We start from the raw sequence: 12,732 nt of genomic DNA on the forward strand, positions 1-12,732 counted from the left end.
CAATATCTTAACAGGACAGGAAACTGGAGTTCCCAGACAGCCAGCTAATGCCCCCATATAACTTGGTTGAATAACACTGACATGGATGTGTTTTCTTATCTGCAGCGCACGTGGGATTCTTTTGGCGGGAATCCCATGTGCTCTGTAGATTAGGAAACTAAACAGCAGTGTATAATTGTGCATTACAACTATATGGTCATATAATTGACTGAAGTGACCCATTTAAAATATTAACAAATGTGCTACAGTTAATTTGGGAGATTAAAACATATAGAGTGTCATACATTTGAAAGCTTTTCACTTACTGTTTGTGATTCTCAGATCATTTCAGAGAAATTTCCTTCTAAGCCACAACAAATATTCCTCCTTTCTTTTTTTTTCCACTAGAAGAAACAAAGCAGTAATAGCTATGGTGCAGGAAGAAGCTGCAGGAGCAAAATGGCAGCTCCTTCTATAGCATTTTATGGTTATCCACTGGTACAGTGGGAATATGATAATGTTTAATTGCTGCTTTCATAGGCTACTCAGTAGTGTTTTTCACTTGGTTCACAAGCAGTCTTTTCCACCCTCTAAGGTGAGAATACAGACCTGGGAAAAGATAGTTGACCACATGCCTTTTACAGTGATAGATGTTTGATTGCCGCTGATATATATTAAAGAGCACATTCTGTGGTCTACCACTATCAAGAGAACAAATAATAAATGAGACAGAACTGCAGCTCAGTTCAGCAAACGCAGTGACGCAAATCCATCCATGACTGGAAATCTGCACCAGGGTTCTGTAATCATCAGAGAGACCCCTCCAGCTCATAATTTAAGAATGTATCTGTGTACACCTAACCATTAGATAGTAGTCCATTTGTTGTCAGTTTTCTTTTGACTAGAGTTCTCTCTAAAAAAGTACCTGCAATTTATGCTTCTCTACAGACCAAGCCTGTGGCTTTTGCTGTCCGGACGAATGTGGGATACATCCCGGCTGCTGGAGATGATGCGCCAGTACAGGGAATGTCCATCAACTTTGAGCCCAAAGACTTCCTTCACATCAAGGAGGTAATATACAGTCATGAACGAGCGGCAGGCTGATAATATTGTAGTAATCTGATTATAACAGATTTGTATATGTGCTATAAATTCAGATATATTGCATCTTTAGATGTAGATGTACTGTAACTCTTTTTTTGTTTTGGATAGAGTAAGAAATGGTTAAAACCCTTGTCTGTATCTTATTGGGGAAATTTGCCTTAACTTTTTGACATGAGAGGAAGTAAGAAAACTTTTTCACAAATTAAGGGCATATCTCCTTATAGACAATTGTCAAGTGTGACAAGGGTGTCAAGTCCTTATTGGAAGATCCAATAAGTCAGCATGGCTCTATGAAATTGTGTTGCAAATATTTGCCTGCTCTTTTTCATTAAATCCAAGCAAATATGTATAGGGAAAAAAATAGCTAAAATTAAAAAAGGCACCAAGAATGTAGTTACCTCTCCCAGTGAAAGATTCACATAACTATGGTCACTATAAGGCATGCACGGACTTTCTTTTATAAACTGGAAGGAATTTGTATATGTGGCCCAGTATGAATGCTTTCTAAAATACATACGCAAAAGAACTTACCAATTGCAAGAGTTTTTGAGCGTGTAAGTGGCTAGCGACAAAAAAGACATACCTATTTTACAACATGTAAATTAAAAATATTTAGGTAATCAAATTGCTAAGAAATGTTGTGATTTCAAACAGTGTATGCTGGGAACAAGAAAAGGTGTGCTACACAAACTTCCCTTAAAGGTGAAGGTCAGGTGAAATTACGATGAGGTACAATGAGCCTGAAAAGTCTTAATGAGGAGTTTAAGGATTAATGTTCCTACTGTATACATAAGAGTAATAGGAGCATATTATGCGAGGAACAAAAATATATGCAGTGGGGCTGATATTTTATCTAATTATTGTCCAGGAACAAAAATATATGCAGTGGGGCTGATATTTTATCTAATTATTGTACAAGAAAAAGACTCCTGCAAGACAATTAGGATAACAAGACAATAATCAATGTCATAATATATGTAATGTAGAAATATATATGGTGTACTTCAAATGCAGATATATGGGAAACTATCTTATAGATTTACTGTATGTGTAGAATGCTAAGGAATATTTGTCCACTATATTTGACACTATACAAATGTGTATAATATATGAAATACACATACATGTGGAATAACGATTAAAAGCTTAACTAAGAAACCTTCCCTTAGCCACACCCTTAGGTCGAATTAACATCATGCTAGAATAGCCTTATAACTGTATCTAGGTACTTGAGGTGATGTTACTAAGGCAAAGTAACATCTGCTGCACCATGACATCAATTTTATCAGCGCAATGCATCATGAATGTCATACCAGAAGTGACACAATGAAACAGCATTACCTCATACACGTGGAGAGTAGTGTGGGCAAATGGAATCCCTCTCTCCACAAATTATTGCAACCAATACATCCCACTGAAGACCACAAAAAGCAAAAAAGCAAAGGGAGATAATACTCCCTATGTAATTCATCCCCACACAGCTACCTCCTCATGTATCATTTCCCCCTCCTCCTTCAGATTGTAAGCCCTCAGGGGCAGGGCCCTCCTTACCAACTTGTCTTGAATTGTAATGCCTTCCTTATATTGTAAAGCGCTGCACAAACTGTTGGCGCTATATACATACTATGTAATAATAATAATAATGTAAGGAATTTATACCATTGATAAAGTAAGGTGAAGGTCTCCCTTCTCCTCTCCACCTAGATAGGCAATTTACAATATATTGGCTAACCCAAAGAGAAATAAATTGTGTAGGAGTGGTTAGGAAATTAGGAAGAGTATAAAGTTTGGTAGCCATCTCTGTGACTATATCACAATGGTGTGCACTTTGCATTTATATTTGGTGCCGGGTTTTTGTTTTGTTTTGGGTATGTGGTTTGTTTTGCACTAAATTCCATAGATTTTCTTTATCATACATCATCTTCAGGTGATTGGACACTGGCAAACAGTGCTGTAAGGGCAGCCCTATATAACCCCTGCCACTGCCAGCAAGCCTCAATTATTTTTTTTTGTGTTCTTAGGAGATGGACATCTCTCTGCTCTGAGACAAGAAAAAAAAATGTTCTTCTTCCTTTTCGACTGATTTTACGAAGACTCTCCTAGCAAGATTCTAGCTGCTACATAGCCACTGTGGCTCCTATTTTTTACAGCTTTCCGGATTGGTTGACTCCTCTTTGAGCTTTGGGGGACCATACTCAGACCCGGCCTGGAGGAAGATGGGGGCCAGCCTCTAATGTTTGCACTGGGCACTGGAGCTCGCATTAGGGGCTCACCTAGGCACATAGCGCATTACATTAAGTTAGCTGTCCAAGTTTAGGGCCGTGACATTAATTCCTGGTGTTACACTATCCCTGAAAAGCCAACAGGGGGTGAGCCCACCAGGAGAGCAAAGATCTTGTGCTTTACAATGCTCCCTTGTCTGAAGGGGGACTATAAGTTCAGGGTAAGCTAGGGCTTCAGTCCTTTTTAAGAGTCTAGTGTGCTGTGGCACTCTGGTCCCATAGGAGTTAACACTGGCTGCGACTCATTCAGCCGCAGCCTGTGGCTTCAGTCAGCCTGGCACATTTTACATTTTAATTTGGTGCCTTTTCTACTTAACTTAGCCTGCCCAGGCTGTGGCCTGGGGCCACTCGGATGCCTTCGCAGTCACCTTACACGCCTGCACACCCACCATGAATGCTGACAGGCTGCTCCTCTGTCCCCTGCCTGCCAGGAAAGATCACAGAGCAGCGCTACTTGGATGTACTGAGCCCCTCTGCCTACAGTGACTGGTCACAAGAGGCACACCCTTCCCGCTCTAAAAAGCTGGTCGGTGAGTATCCCTAAGGGGTTGTTACTTCACCACCCATAGTGGATCATAGGCTTAAGGGAAATGGGCGGGGCCAAGCCAGCTCACATTCAGCAAACAGCTCGGGGGGGGGGTTGTGTCTGTCACATCTAGGGTTGCCACCTTTTCTTCAAGCGAAATCCGAACACTCCAGCAACGCGCAGACATTTTTGTGGGAGAATGAGTCGTGGCTTGTTCAAATGTAAATATCACAGTAGAGACTATTTTCAGTGGGGGGCCAGTAGCCCCTATTCTAATTTTGGTTGCCCCTGTCTGCCTGACATCTTGTGTCCTGGGTTTCTGCTGCCATGAAACCTGGACACAGCATTCAAAACCCGAACTGTCCGGGTGAATCCTGGACAGGTGGCAACCCAAGTCACATCTGATTCAATTAATACAGACTGCTGTCCCCAATCTGAGTTGCTACCCTCCTCAGAGGCCTCTCTAGCCCCACGAGCTGCGTCAATAAGAATACAGATGGTATCCTTCAGTTTTGCCTGATCGAGTTGCCTGAATCTGACATCATGCTGTGGGGCTAGAGAGGCCTCTGAGGAAGGTAGCAACTCAGACTGGTCGGTGAGTATCCGTAAGGGGTTGTTACTTCAACTTCCACAGTGGTTCATAGGCTCAAGGGAAATGGGCGGGGCCAAGCCAGCTCACATTCAGCAAACAGCTCGGGGGGGGGATTGTGTCTGTCACATCTAGGGTTGCCACCTTTTCTTCAAGCGAAATCCGAACACTCCAGCAACGCGCAGACATTTTTGTGGGAGAATGAGTCGTGGCTTGTTCAAATGTAAATATCACAGTAGAGACTATTTTCAGTGGGGGGCCAGTAGCCCCTATTCTAATTTTGGTTGCCCCTGTCTGCCTGACATCTTGTGTCCTGGGTTTCTGCTGCCATGAAACCTGGACACAGCATTCAAAACCCGAACTGTCCGGGTGAATCCTGGACAGGTGGCAACCCAAGTCACATCTGATTCAATTAATACAGACTGCTGTCCCCAATCTGAGTTGCTACCCTCCTCAGAGGCCTCTCTAGCCCCACAGCATGATCCCTTGTCAGATTCAGGCAACTCGATGAGGCCCACTCTGCATATATTCCTCCGCAACTGAAGGGTACCATCTGTATTCTTATTGACGCAGCTCGTGCATGCCTTGCCTTAAAGTAACCTGCTTTTGACCATCCAAAAGGTCACTAGCCTAACTTCCCTGAAAATGCCCTAGTCTGCAAACAGCTTTTTGGCACACTTGCTCTTACAGTCTGTGTTCTTGAAGAAATGGGCAGGCCCGGTTGTAGACCCAGCCATTTCCTATAATTAATATAGCCTGTGTTCATAGGTAAGGGCCCTCCTTATGGCCTTGTTGTTCTTAGTTGGCCCTGCTCTTCAACCTGCTGTTGTGGCCATGTCGGTCTGCCAGACCCTGGCATTCTAGTCCAAAGACATGGCTTGGATCCATTCTTCAAATCTTAAACTCTTTCCTAGGGTCCTATGTTACGGTGTTGATGAATTCGGGAATACACTTCGCCAAATATCCAGGATGAATCTCCTTTCGGTTGGTGTTGAATTCCTCTGCGTGATCTAGTTTCTATTTTCTTTCCCTTGTGTATATATAGCTGTTATTAAAGAGTAACTCCAGTCTAAACAAAACCGTTCCTAGTATCCAATGACGGCTGTCTAGGTCCCTGACTATAACCTAATGACATATTTGTCCACGTTTCTGAAGCTAGTAAAGATGCTAATATACACGATAGAAGATTTCCTCAACCATGCGGAGAGAATCATCTCTGTTCTAGTTTGTGTGTAGTCCATAAGTTTGTCCAGGTTCTGACAAAGATGCACATACAAGGATCAGAACTGTGTTCTAGACTTGGCACTGGAACAAATCAGATGTACCCAGTACCACTTTTTGTAATAAGTTATGGATAAGAGTGGTAGCTAGAGTAACTATCTACAGGTACAGGAGAGCTTATATTTATATAGGTATATTTAAGCCCCGGAGATTGTTGATCCAGGGAATATCCGATTGCCTTATGGCAGGGGTGGCCAAACTGCGGCCCTCCAGCTGTGGTGGAACTACGAATCCCATGAGGCTTTGCAAGATTCTCACAGACATGACTCCGGGAGAGAGATGCTTAATGTGATTTGTAGTTTCACCACAGCTGGAGGGCCGGAGTTTGGCCATTCCCTGCCTTATGGGGTCAGGAAGGAATTTTTTCCCCCTGTTGGAGAAAATTGAACGATGCTTTACAGGGGGGGGAGGGGGGGATTTGCCTTCCTCTGGATCAACTGCGGGCATAGCGTTCTGTGTTAGGCTTTTCTTCTTTTTTTTCTCATCTTTATAGGTTGAACTCGATGGGCTTGTCTTTTTTCAACCTGACTAACTATGTAAACATATGCAAAGGATTCTCTTGCCTAAATGTTGGTCTGTTGAACTCTGTGCAAGAAGAGCTTTGTAAGGATGCCCTTTGATGGGGAATGCCTCTTTGGTGACCACGGAAGGATGAGGGAAATAGTACACTTTTACCCCAGAAAAAGAAGGCCAAAGCTCCTGCAGGAAAAAGCCTTTAGCTCCAGAAGTGAAGAGTTCCTTTTGTTTTTCTTAGGCCTCTGGGTCCAAGCCTAAGGCCAGGACTCAGTACCACTGTAAGACCTGGACCTCCAAACCCGCAAACTGCAAAGCCTTTCTCCTAATGAGTAGACGCCCCCACTTGTCAGAGTTGGGGATGCATGTTGGCCTTTGCTACCATCTGGTCCCATGAGATCTTAGATGCTTGGATCCAGAATATCGTGTCCAGTGGCTACAAACTAGGTCTCTGTCTCGATCCCATCCTATGCTGTAAAGCTTGCCATTCTCCCCACTATGGTGGACAGATTTATATTTTGCTCTCTACTAGCTCCTTTCTCAGGGGGTCATAGTTCCTATTCAGGAAGGGGAAAGGATCAATTAGTTCTATTTGAACCTGCTGCACTCACCCCATTGCTTATCTAAATACCCCCAACAGATTTCTTTGGGCTAAACAAAATTTAGCATGGAATCTGCCAGGTCAGTTATTCCTTCCCTTCAACCAGCGTATTTTCTGGCCTCCATGCAGATTAAGGATGCCTACTTGGACATCCCCATTTTACCACCTTATTAACATCTTCATCTGCTTTTTGCCGCAGACTCGCAATACTACTACTTTGTTGCTTTTCCCCTTGGTCTGTCCATGGCATTTCGAGTCTTCATCAACTGGTTTAGGTCTACTTTGCTCTCAAGGCATCTGAGATACCTGGACAATCTTCTGCTGAAGAAACAATTGGTCCAGAATCTGGACCTAATCTTGGATACCACCCTATCCAAAGTTTTCCTTACCCAGACCAAACTCTGGTTTCTTTGCTCCTATGTATGGAACCTACAGTCCAGGAGCCAGCAAGCCACTCGCTTTTGCATGAAGGTTCTGGGATTTTTGGTAGCCTCCTTCAAGGCAGTATCATATGGGCCACTTCCACTCCAGACCAACTCAACATTTTGTCATGGTGGGACAAACAAACTCAGTCTATGGATTGCCACATACGCCTGTCCTGCAAAACCAGGCTTGCCCTTGCATGATGGATTCCAATCCAGTGCTGGACTCAGGGAAATATTTCTCCCAATGACCTGTAAGGTGCTCACTAGGGATGCACCGATACCACTTTTTTAAGGCCGAGTACGAGTACCGATACTTTTTTTCAAGTACTCGCCGATACCAATTACCGCTACTTTTTCTTAAAGGGACAGGTCACATTTTTTCTAAAGCAATACAAAATCATGATTTTAGGTCAGTTTCTTAATATTATGAAGAACATGAACACTGTGTAGTGTGGCACAGCTATTACCAATTCTGCATACCTGGCTTTATATTATAAGAACTTTATAATATAAAGCCAGGTATGCAGAATTGGCTACAGCTGTTCCACACTATACAATAATACACTGTTCTGGAGTCTGGACATGTGATAATCTTTTTTCCCCACTAGGGGGATACAAGCCTTAGTTAGCAATGGCATGATAAATATTAATTTAATTATTCAATGTCTTTTTTTAAATATTATAACATTTATAATATTAAAAAAAAGACATGGAGATGTGACTATGCACGGGCGGCTGTCCGTGAAAAGTCAGCTGTACGAATACGTGCGGAGCCACACTAAGCAGAAAAAAAAATGCACTTTAATGTGCATTCTTCAGACTATTGCGGAAACCACGTAGCCCCCAAAATAGTGCAAGTGCATTAATCCGGCAGATTCCGTGCGTTCGTAACTATATAATGGCCACAAAGGAGCGGAATCATGCATTTGTTTCACATATAACGTTTGCGTCCCGTGCGGAAGACCACGTGGGAAACGCAAACCCTATATGTGAATGGAGCCTAAAAGATTAAAATTCCCCCCATTTCTAGCTCATAAAAAAAAAATCAAGGCATTAAGTTCACATACCAGCGATGGGATCCAGCTCTCCAGGTTACAGTCTGGTTTTTGTAAATAGTAGAAATCCTCTAGTGATGCTTACACTGTAATATAAGAATACAATATTCACATAAGAATGCAAGATTTTTTTTTTTTTTAAAGGAGAACTATGAGGTGAGTGCTTTTCACTCACCTCATAGTTCTAGCCGACTTGTGACAATGAGACTGTCACAGGTCGGCTCAGTAGATCGGGAGGTGAGCAAACACATACCGGCGTTCGCTCACCTCTCGATCCTGTCACGGCTCTCTGCCGTGACAGGGGGAGGGGCTGGATTCCCCTCTCCCCGCTCCGATCTGCCAGCGCTGACTGGCGGAACGGACGGGGGAGGGGGCGGGTACAGCTGGCTCTGCGCCTAGATAGGCAGAGCCAGCTGTCACTCACGCAGCTGGGCGGATCCAGACATAATTGTCGGGATCCGCTTCAGCTGCGGCTTCTCAGCTTAGGGTGACAGGAGGAAGCTAGTTTGTGTCCTCCCGTTACCCTAAGGAGAACTATGGGGAAAACCCCTAACCCCATAGTTCTCCTTTAAAGAAAAAAGATACGAAAAAAAATCCTCTCGTGGGGGGCCTGGGACGGGACCTCAGTGGGGCCCCCTCAGCCTCAGGCTCTTGTGCAGCCGGCGGTAGGTCCACCCTCCATCCAGCATGACACAACACTATCTGGGGGGGGGGGGGGGGGGCACCGCTGCTGCTCACCTCGGCCATCTGGATGACAGCAACGGGACGCTCGGCCGTCCAGGGAGAGTCTGGTGCAGCCTGTAGTCTTCTCCGTGCCGTGCCTAAATGCCCGTATGGTCAGTCCGCCCCTTGGCCAATCAGCGGTAGAAGAGATCAGAATGAGGCAGATGACTAGGCTGTGACATCTGCTCTATTCTGACCTCTTCTCCCGCTGATTGGATGATGACAGAGGAGGTCGCGGCCATCTTGCTTAATTGAAGACGCGATGGAGGTCCTGTGTGCGGCGGATTCGGGTCCCTGAAGATGGCGGACGCGGCACAGGTACTCGCTTTATGTATTGGAGTATTTGCACGATACCGATGCTTGTATCGGTATCGGTGCATCCCTAGTGCTCACAATGGATAGCAGGCCGTCAGGCTGGGGAGGAGTCCTGAATGCCCTTTCGGTGCAGTGGACTTGATCAGGAAGGAAGGAAAGAAGAACGCTTGGTTTCCAATCAAAATCCTGAAACTCAGGGCAATATGGCTGTCCCATCTGTGCTGGACCTTTTGAACCCTGTCTGACCATCAGAGAGGCACCAGAAGTTGAGCAGCTCAAAAAGAAGCAGACCTGACTCTGGCTTGGGCATAACTTCACACTGACCACTGTACACATTCCAGGTGTGGAAAATCAGCAGGCACACTTTCTCAGGTCATTAACATCTGTATTCCAGGTGAAGGTCTCCTGACCCAGATGTGTTTCGAGCTCTTTATCACATATGGGGGATGCCAGATGTGGACCTCCTGGCATCTAGGTTCAACAACAAACTAGACAGGTTTGTCAGCAAAAGCAGGGTTACTTGGGCCTTTTCAGCAGTGGCTCTGGTGAGTGGAATCAGTTCAGTCTGATCTATGCCTTTTCCCCTCTGAAGCACCTTCCTCATCTTCTTAGCAGGATTGAGATGGAGGGCGTTTTAGTGATCTTCATTGCAACGAACAAGCCCAATATTATGTGATACTCAGACATTCTCAGACTCCTAGCAGACTCTCTATGGGCCCTTCCAGATTGTCCAGATCTTCAGTGTCAGGGGCCGATCAAACATTCTGCTTCTCAGTTGCTGACTTTAATGGCTTGACTGATTAAGTCCAGGTCCTAAAGTAACAGGGGCCTAGTGTATTCCGTCAACCCTATGCTCATAAAAGCTAGGAAGTTGACTTCTGCAATCGCACCTGGAAATCCTATTTTACATGATGCGAGTAGGGTTGCCACCTTTTCTTCAAGTAAAACCCGAACACTCTGGCGCTGCATGCATTAATTTTCAGGTGGCTGTGCGGACTCTCAGGTGGGCTATGCAGGCTCTCAGGTGGGCTATGTGGGCACTCATGTGGCTGTGTAGGGTCCCAGGTGGGCAATGCAGGCTTTCAGGAGTGCTGTGCGGGCTGTGTGGTGTCTCTCCAGGGGTCCAGAGGCATGGTGTCAGGAAGATGGAGATGTTTACAGGCACCTGTGGCTCATAGGAAGGCTGCAAAGGTCTCCAGCAAGCACTGGACCTCAGGCAGCCGCATCTGGCAAAAAATTTTAAGTTTCGGCACTTAGTGTCTTATGTCCGGGTGTCAGCTGGCCTGAAACCTGGACACAGGACTCAAAAACTGGACTGTCCGGGTGAATCCCGGACAGGTGGTAACCCTAGATGCGAGGCTAGGAAGTACCCTGTGGGAAGAATCCTGTCTTTTCTCTAGTCCAGTCTGGGTCAGCATTTGGCCTTTAGTATCATCAAGGGTCAAATCTTGACTCAAATCCTGGCATGGTTTCAGCGGCAAGCAAGATGGCCGCTTAACTCCGGAGCTCCTGACCACCTGCAACCCAAAATCAGCTTCTGCAGCACCTAGCCAGACGGCGAAAATACCCTCGTCACAAGGGAACCAACAAACCAAGCAGGTACCGGACATGTTCCGCTCCCAGCACCACGAGGCCTCAGAGATGCCACCATCCAACATGGCGGACGCCCCCTCCCGCAAGACCCCTCCCGCCCTACCGGATCCAGACGGCGAGTCCGTGCACGCGTCCGACCTATCCTCCATCGCAGAAGACATTAAAACAACCCTGCACTCCGCGGTGACTGAACTGCGGGATGACATCCAAGACATCGGACGCAGGCTGACCGTGGATGAGAAGGCTGGCGCGGCCAGAGATGTAGCCATCCGAAGGCTCCACTCCCAACAAGAGACCACCTCTCACTCTCTTATCACAATGAGACGCCAGCTGGAAGACCTGGACAACCGGGGCCGCCGGTCTAACATAAGGGTCCGCGGCCTCCCGGAATCCGTCATGCCTGACGCGGTCCCCACCACCCTCCTCAGGTTGTTTAATGACCTGCTGGAGAGGCCTCTGGATTCCCCCATCGAATTTGTGCGTGCACACCGAGCTCTGAGGCCCAGGATGGCGATGGATGATATGTCTCGTGATGTGACATATCTGCGGCGCCGCTGCGCTCCACGGTGGAACGCGGAAGTGCTGTGAGTGGCGTGAGGCTCCTCCCAGCCGCACTTCCGCAATTCCTTAAAAGCCGGTTCGGGGGTATGGCAAGGTGTTCGCTAATTCTGGATCTCACACCTGCTATCCCCGAACGCCGGCAACCCCACCAGTGCACTCATCCTGCAGCCTGAACCCGCCGGAAGTCGCCACAGTAGACCCCCTCCAGAAACGGACCATACCTGCAGCCCTACTGGAGTTCTCAGCCTCAAAGCTAAAGCGTCCTCTGCCTGGAATACCCACCTCAGCTATTATAAAGAATCGTTATATAACTCATATGCTTGAATAGCTGTGCTGGTATAATAGTCTACTACTTAACCTGTGGTATAACCTGCCTAGCAACTTGCAATTGCATTGTACCGGACTGTAGCTTAAACCTCATACTGGGCTCTGCCGTGCGTATTTTATACAACCATTGGGGCTGTTGCCTCTGGGGGCTTATTCCGCTTAAACGCTGCTTATATGTGTACCCGCTAGTGCTTCATTGTAAGGTATGAAGTAATACCTTTCCCTCTACCCGCTAAAAATTCAAGCTTTACCCTATACATTCTCATAGGAAGAAAACGGGCTCATGATGTCTTCAACTCCTAACTCTCTGCACTAGATTGAGAGTGACGCCAGGAGTTCCCGACTGATTGCCCTCATGTTGCACCATAAGGATCTATTAATGCGCAAATCAAGAGAGGGGGGTGACATGGAGTATAGGGGGGCCCGGATCTCGCTTTTTCCTGATATCTCACGAAGGACATTAGCAAAGAGAAGGGCTATGCGCCCGGTAACGCAAAAATTACGGGAAGCAGGAATTCAATATCAGTGGGGGTTCCCCTTCCATCTAAGTGTTAAAAAAAATGGCCGGACATTTGTCACCCATTCACCAGAAGATCTACAAACATTTCTGTCCCACACTGAACTACCATCTGTGGAGATAGAAAATTGGCCAGATCCACCTAAACCGATGTATAGATGTATACCCCAATGGGATCCATGGTCCCAAAGTGAACCCTATATGAGACAGAACAGGCAGGAGAAGAAGGATAAGAGAATTAACAGATAAAGTGGAAGATGTGGATAAAATGTTTAAATCCTTGCTGAAGTATTACTAATATATTGTTGAAGTATTGCTACATAGCAGAGTCTGTTCCCTCT

The 12,732-nt window shown here is 45.9% G+C and overlaps 1 protein-coding gene across 2 annotated transcripts in view; it reads left to right on the forward strand.

Annotated features, from left to right (window-relative positions):
* Window positions 1-12,732, forward strand: part of CACNB1 (calcium voltage-gated channel auxiliary subunit beta 1) — a 129,749-nt gene that overhangs the window by 65,895 nt on the left and 51,122 nt on the right. For both annotated transcript variants that reach the window (XM_018561066.1, XM_018561064.1), the window contains exon 4: window positions 928-1,050. In XM_018561066.1, coding sequence (XP_018416568.1) covers window positions 928-1,050 — 123 coding nt within the window. The remainder of the gene's footprint in view (window positions 1-927; window positions 1,051-12,732) is intronic.

This window comes from Nanorana parkeri, unplaced genomic scaffold (assembly GCF_000935625.1).
Source record: "Nanorana parkeri isolate BGI_ZX_2015 unplaced genomic scaffold, ASM93562v1 scaffold497, whole genome shotgun sequence".
Taxonomy (NCBI): Eukaryota; Metazoa; Chordata; class Amphibia; order Anura; family Dicroglossidae; genus Nanorana; species Nanorana parkeri.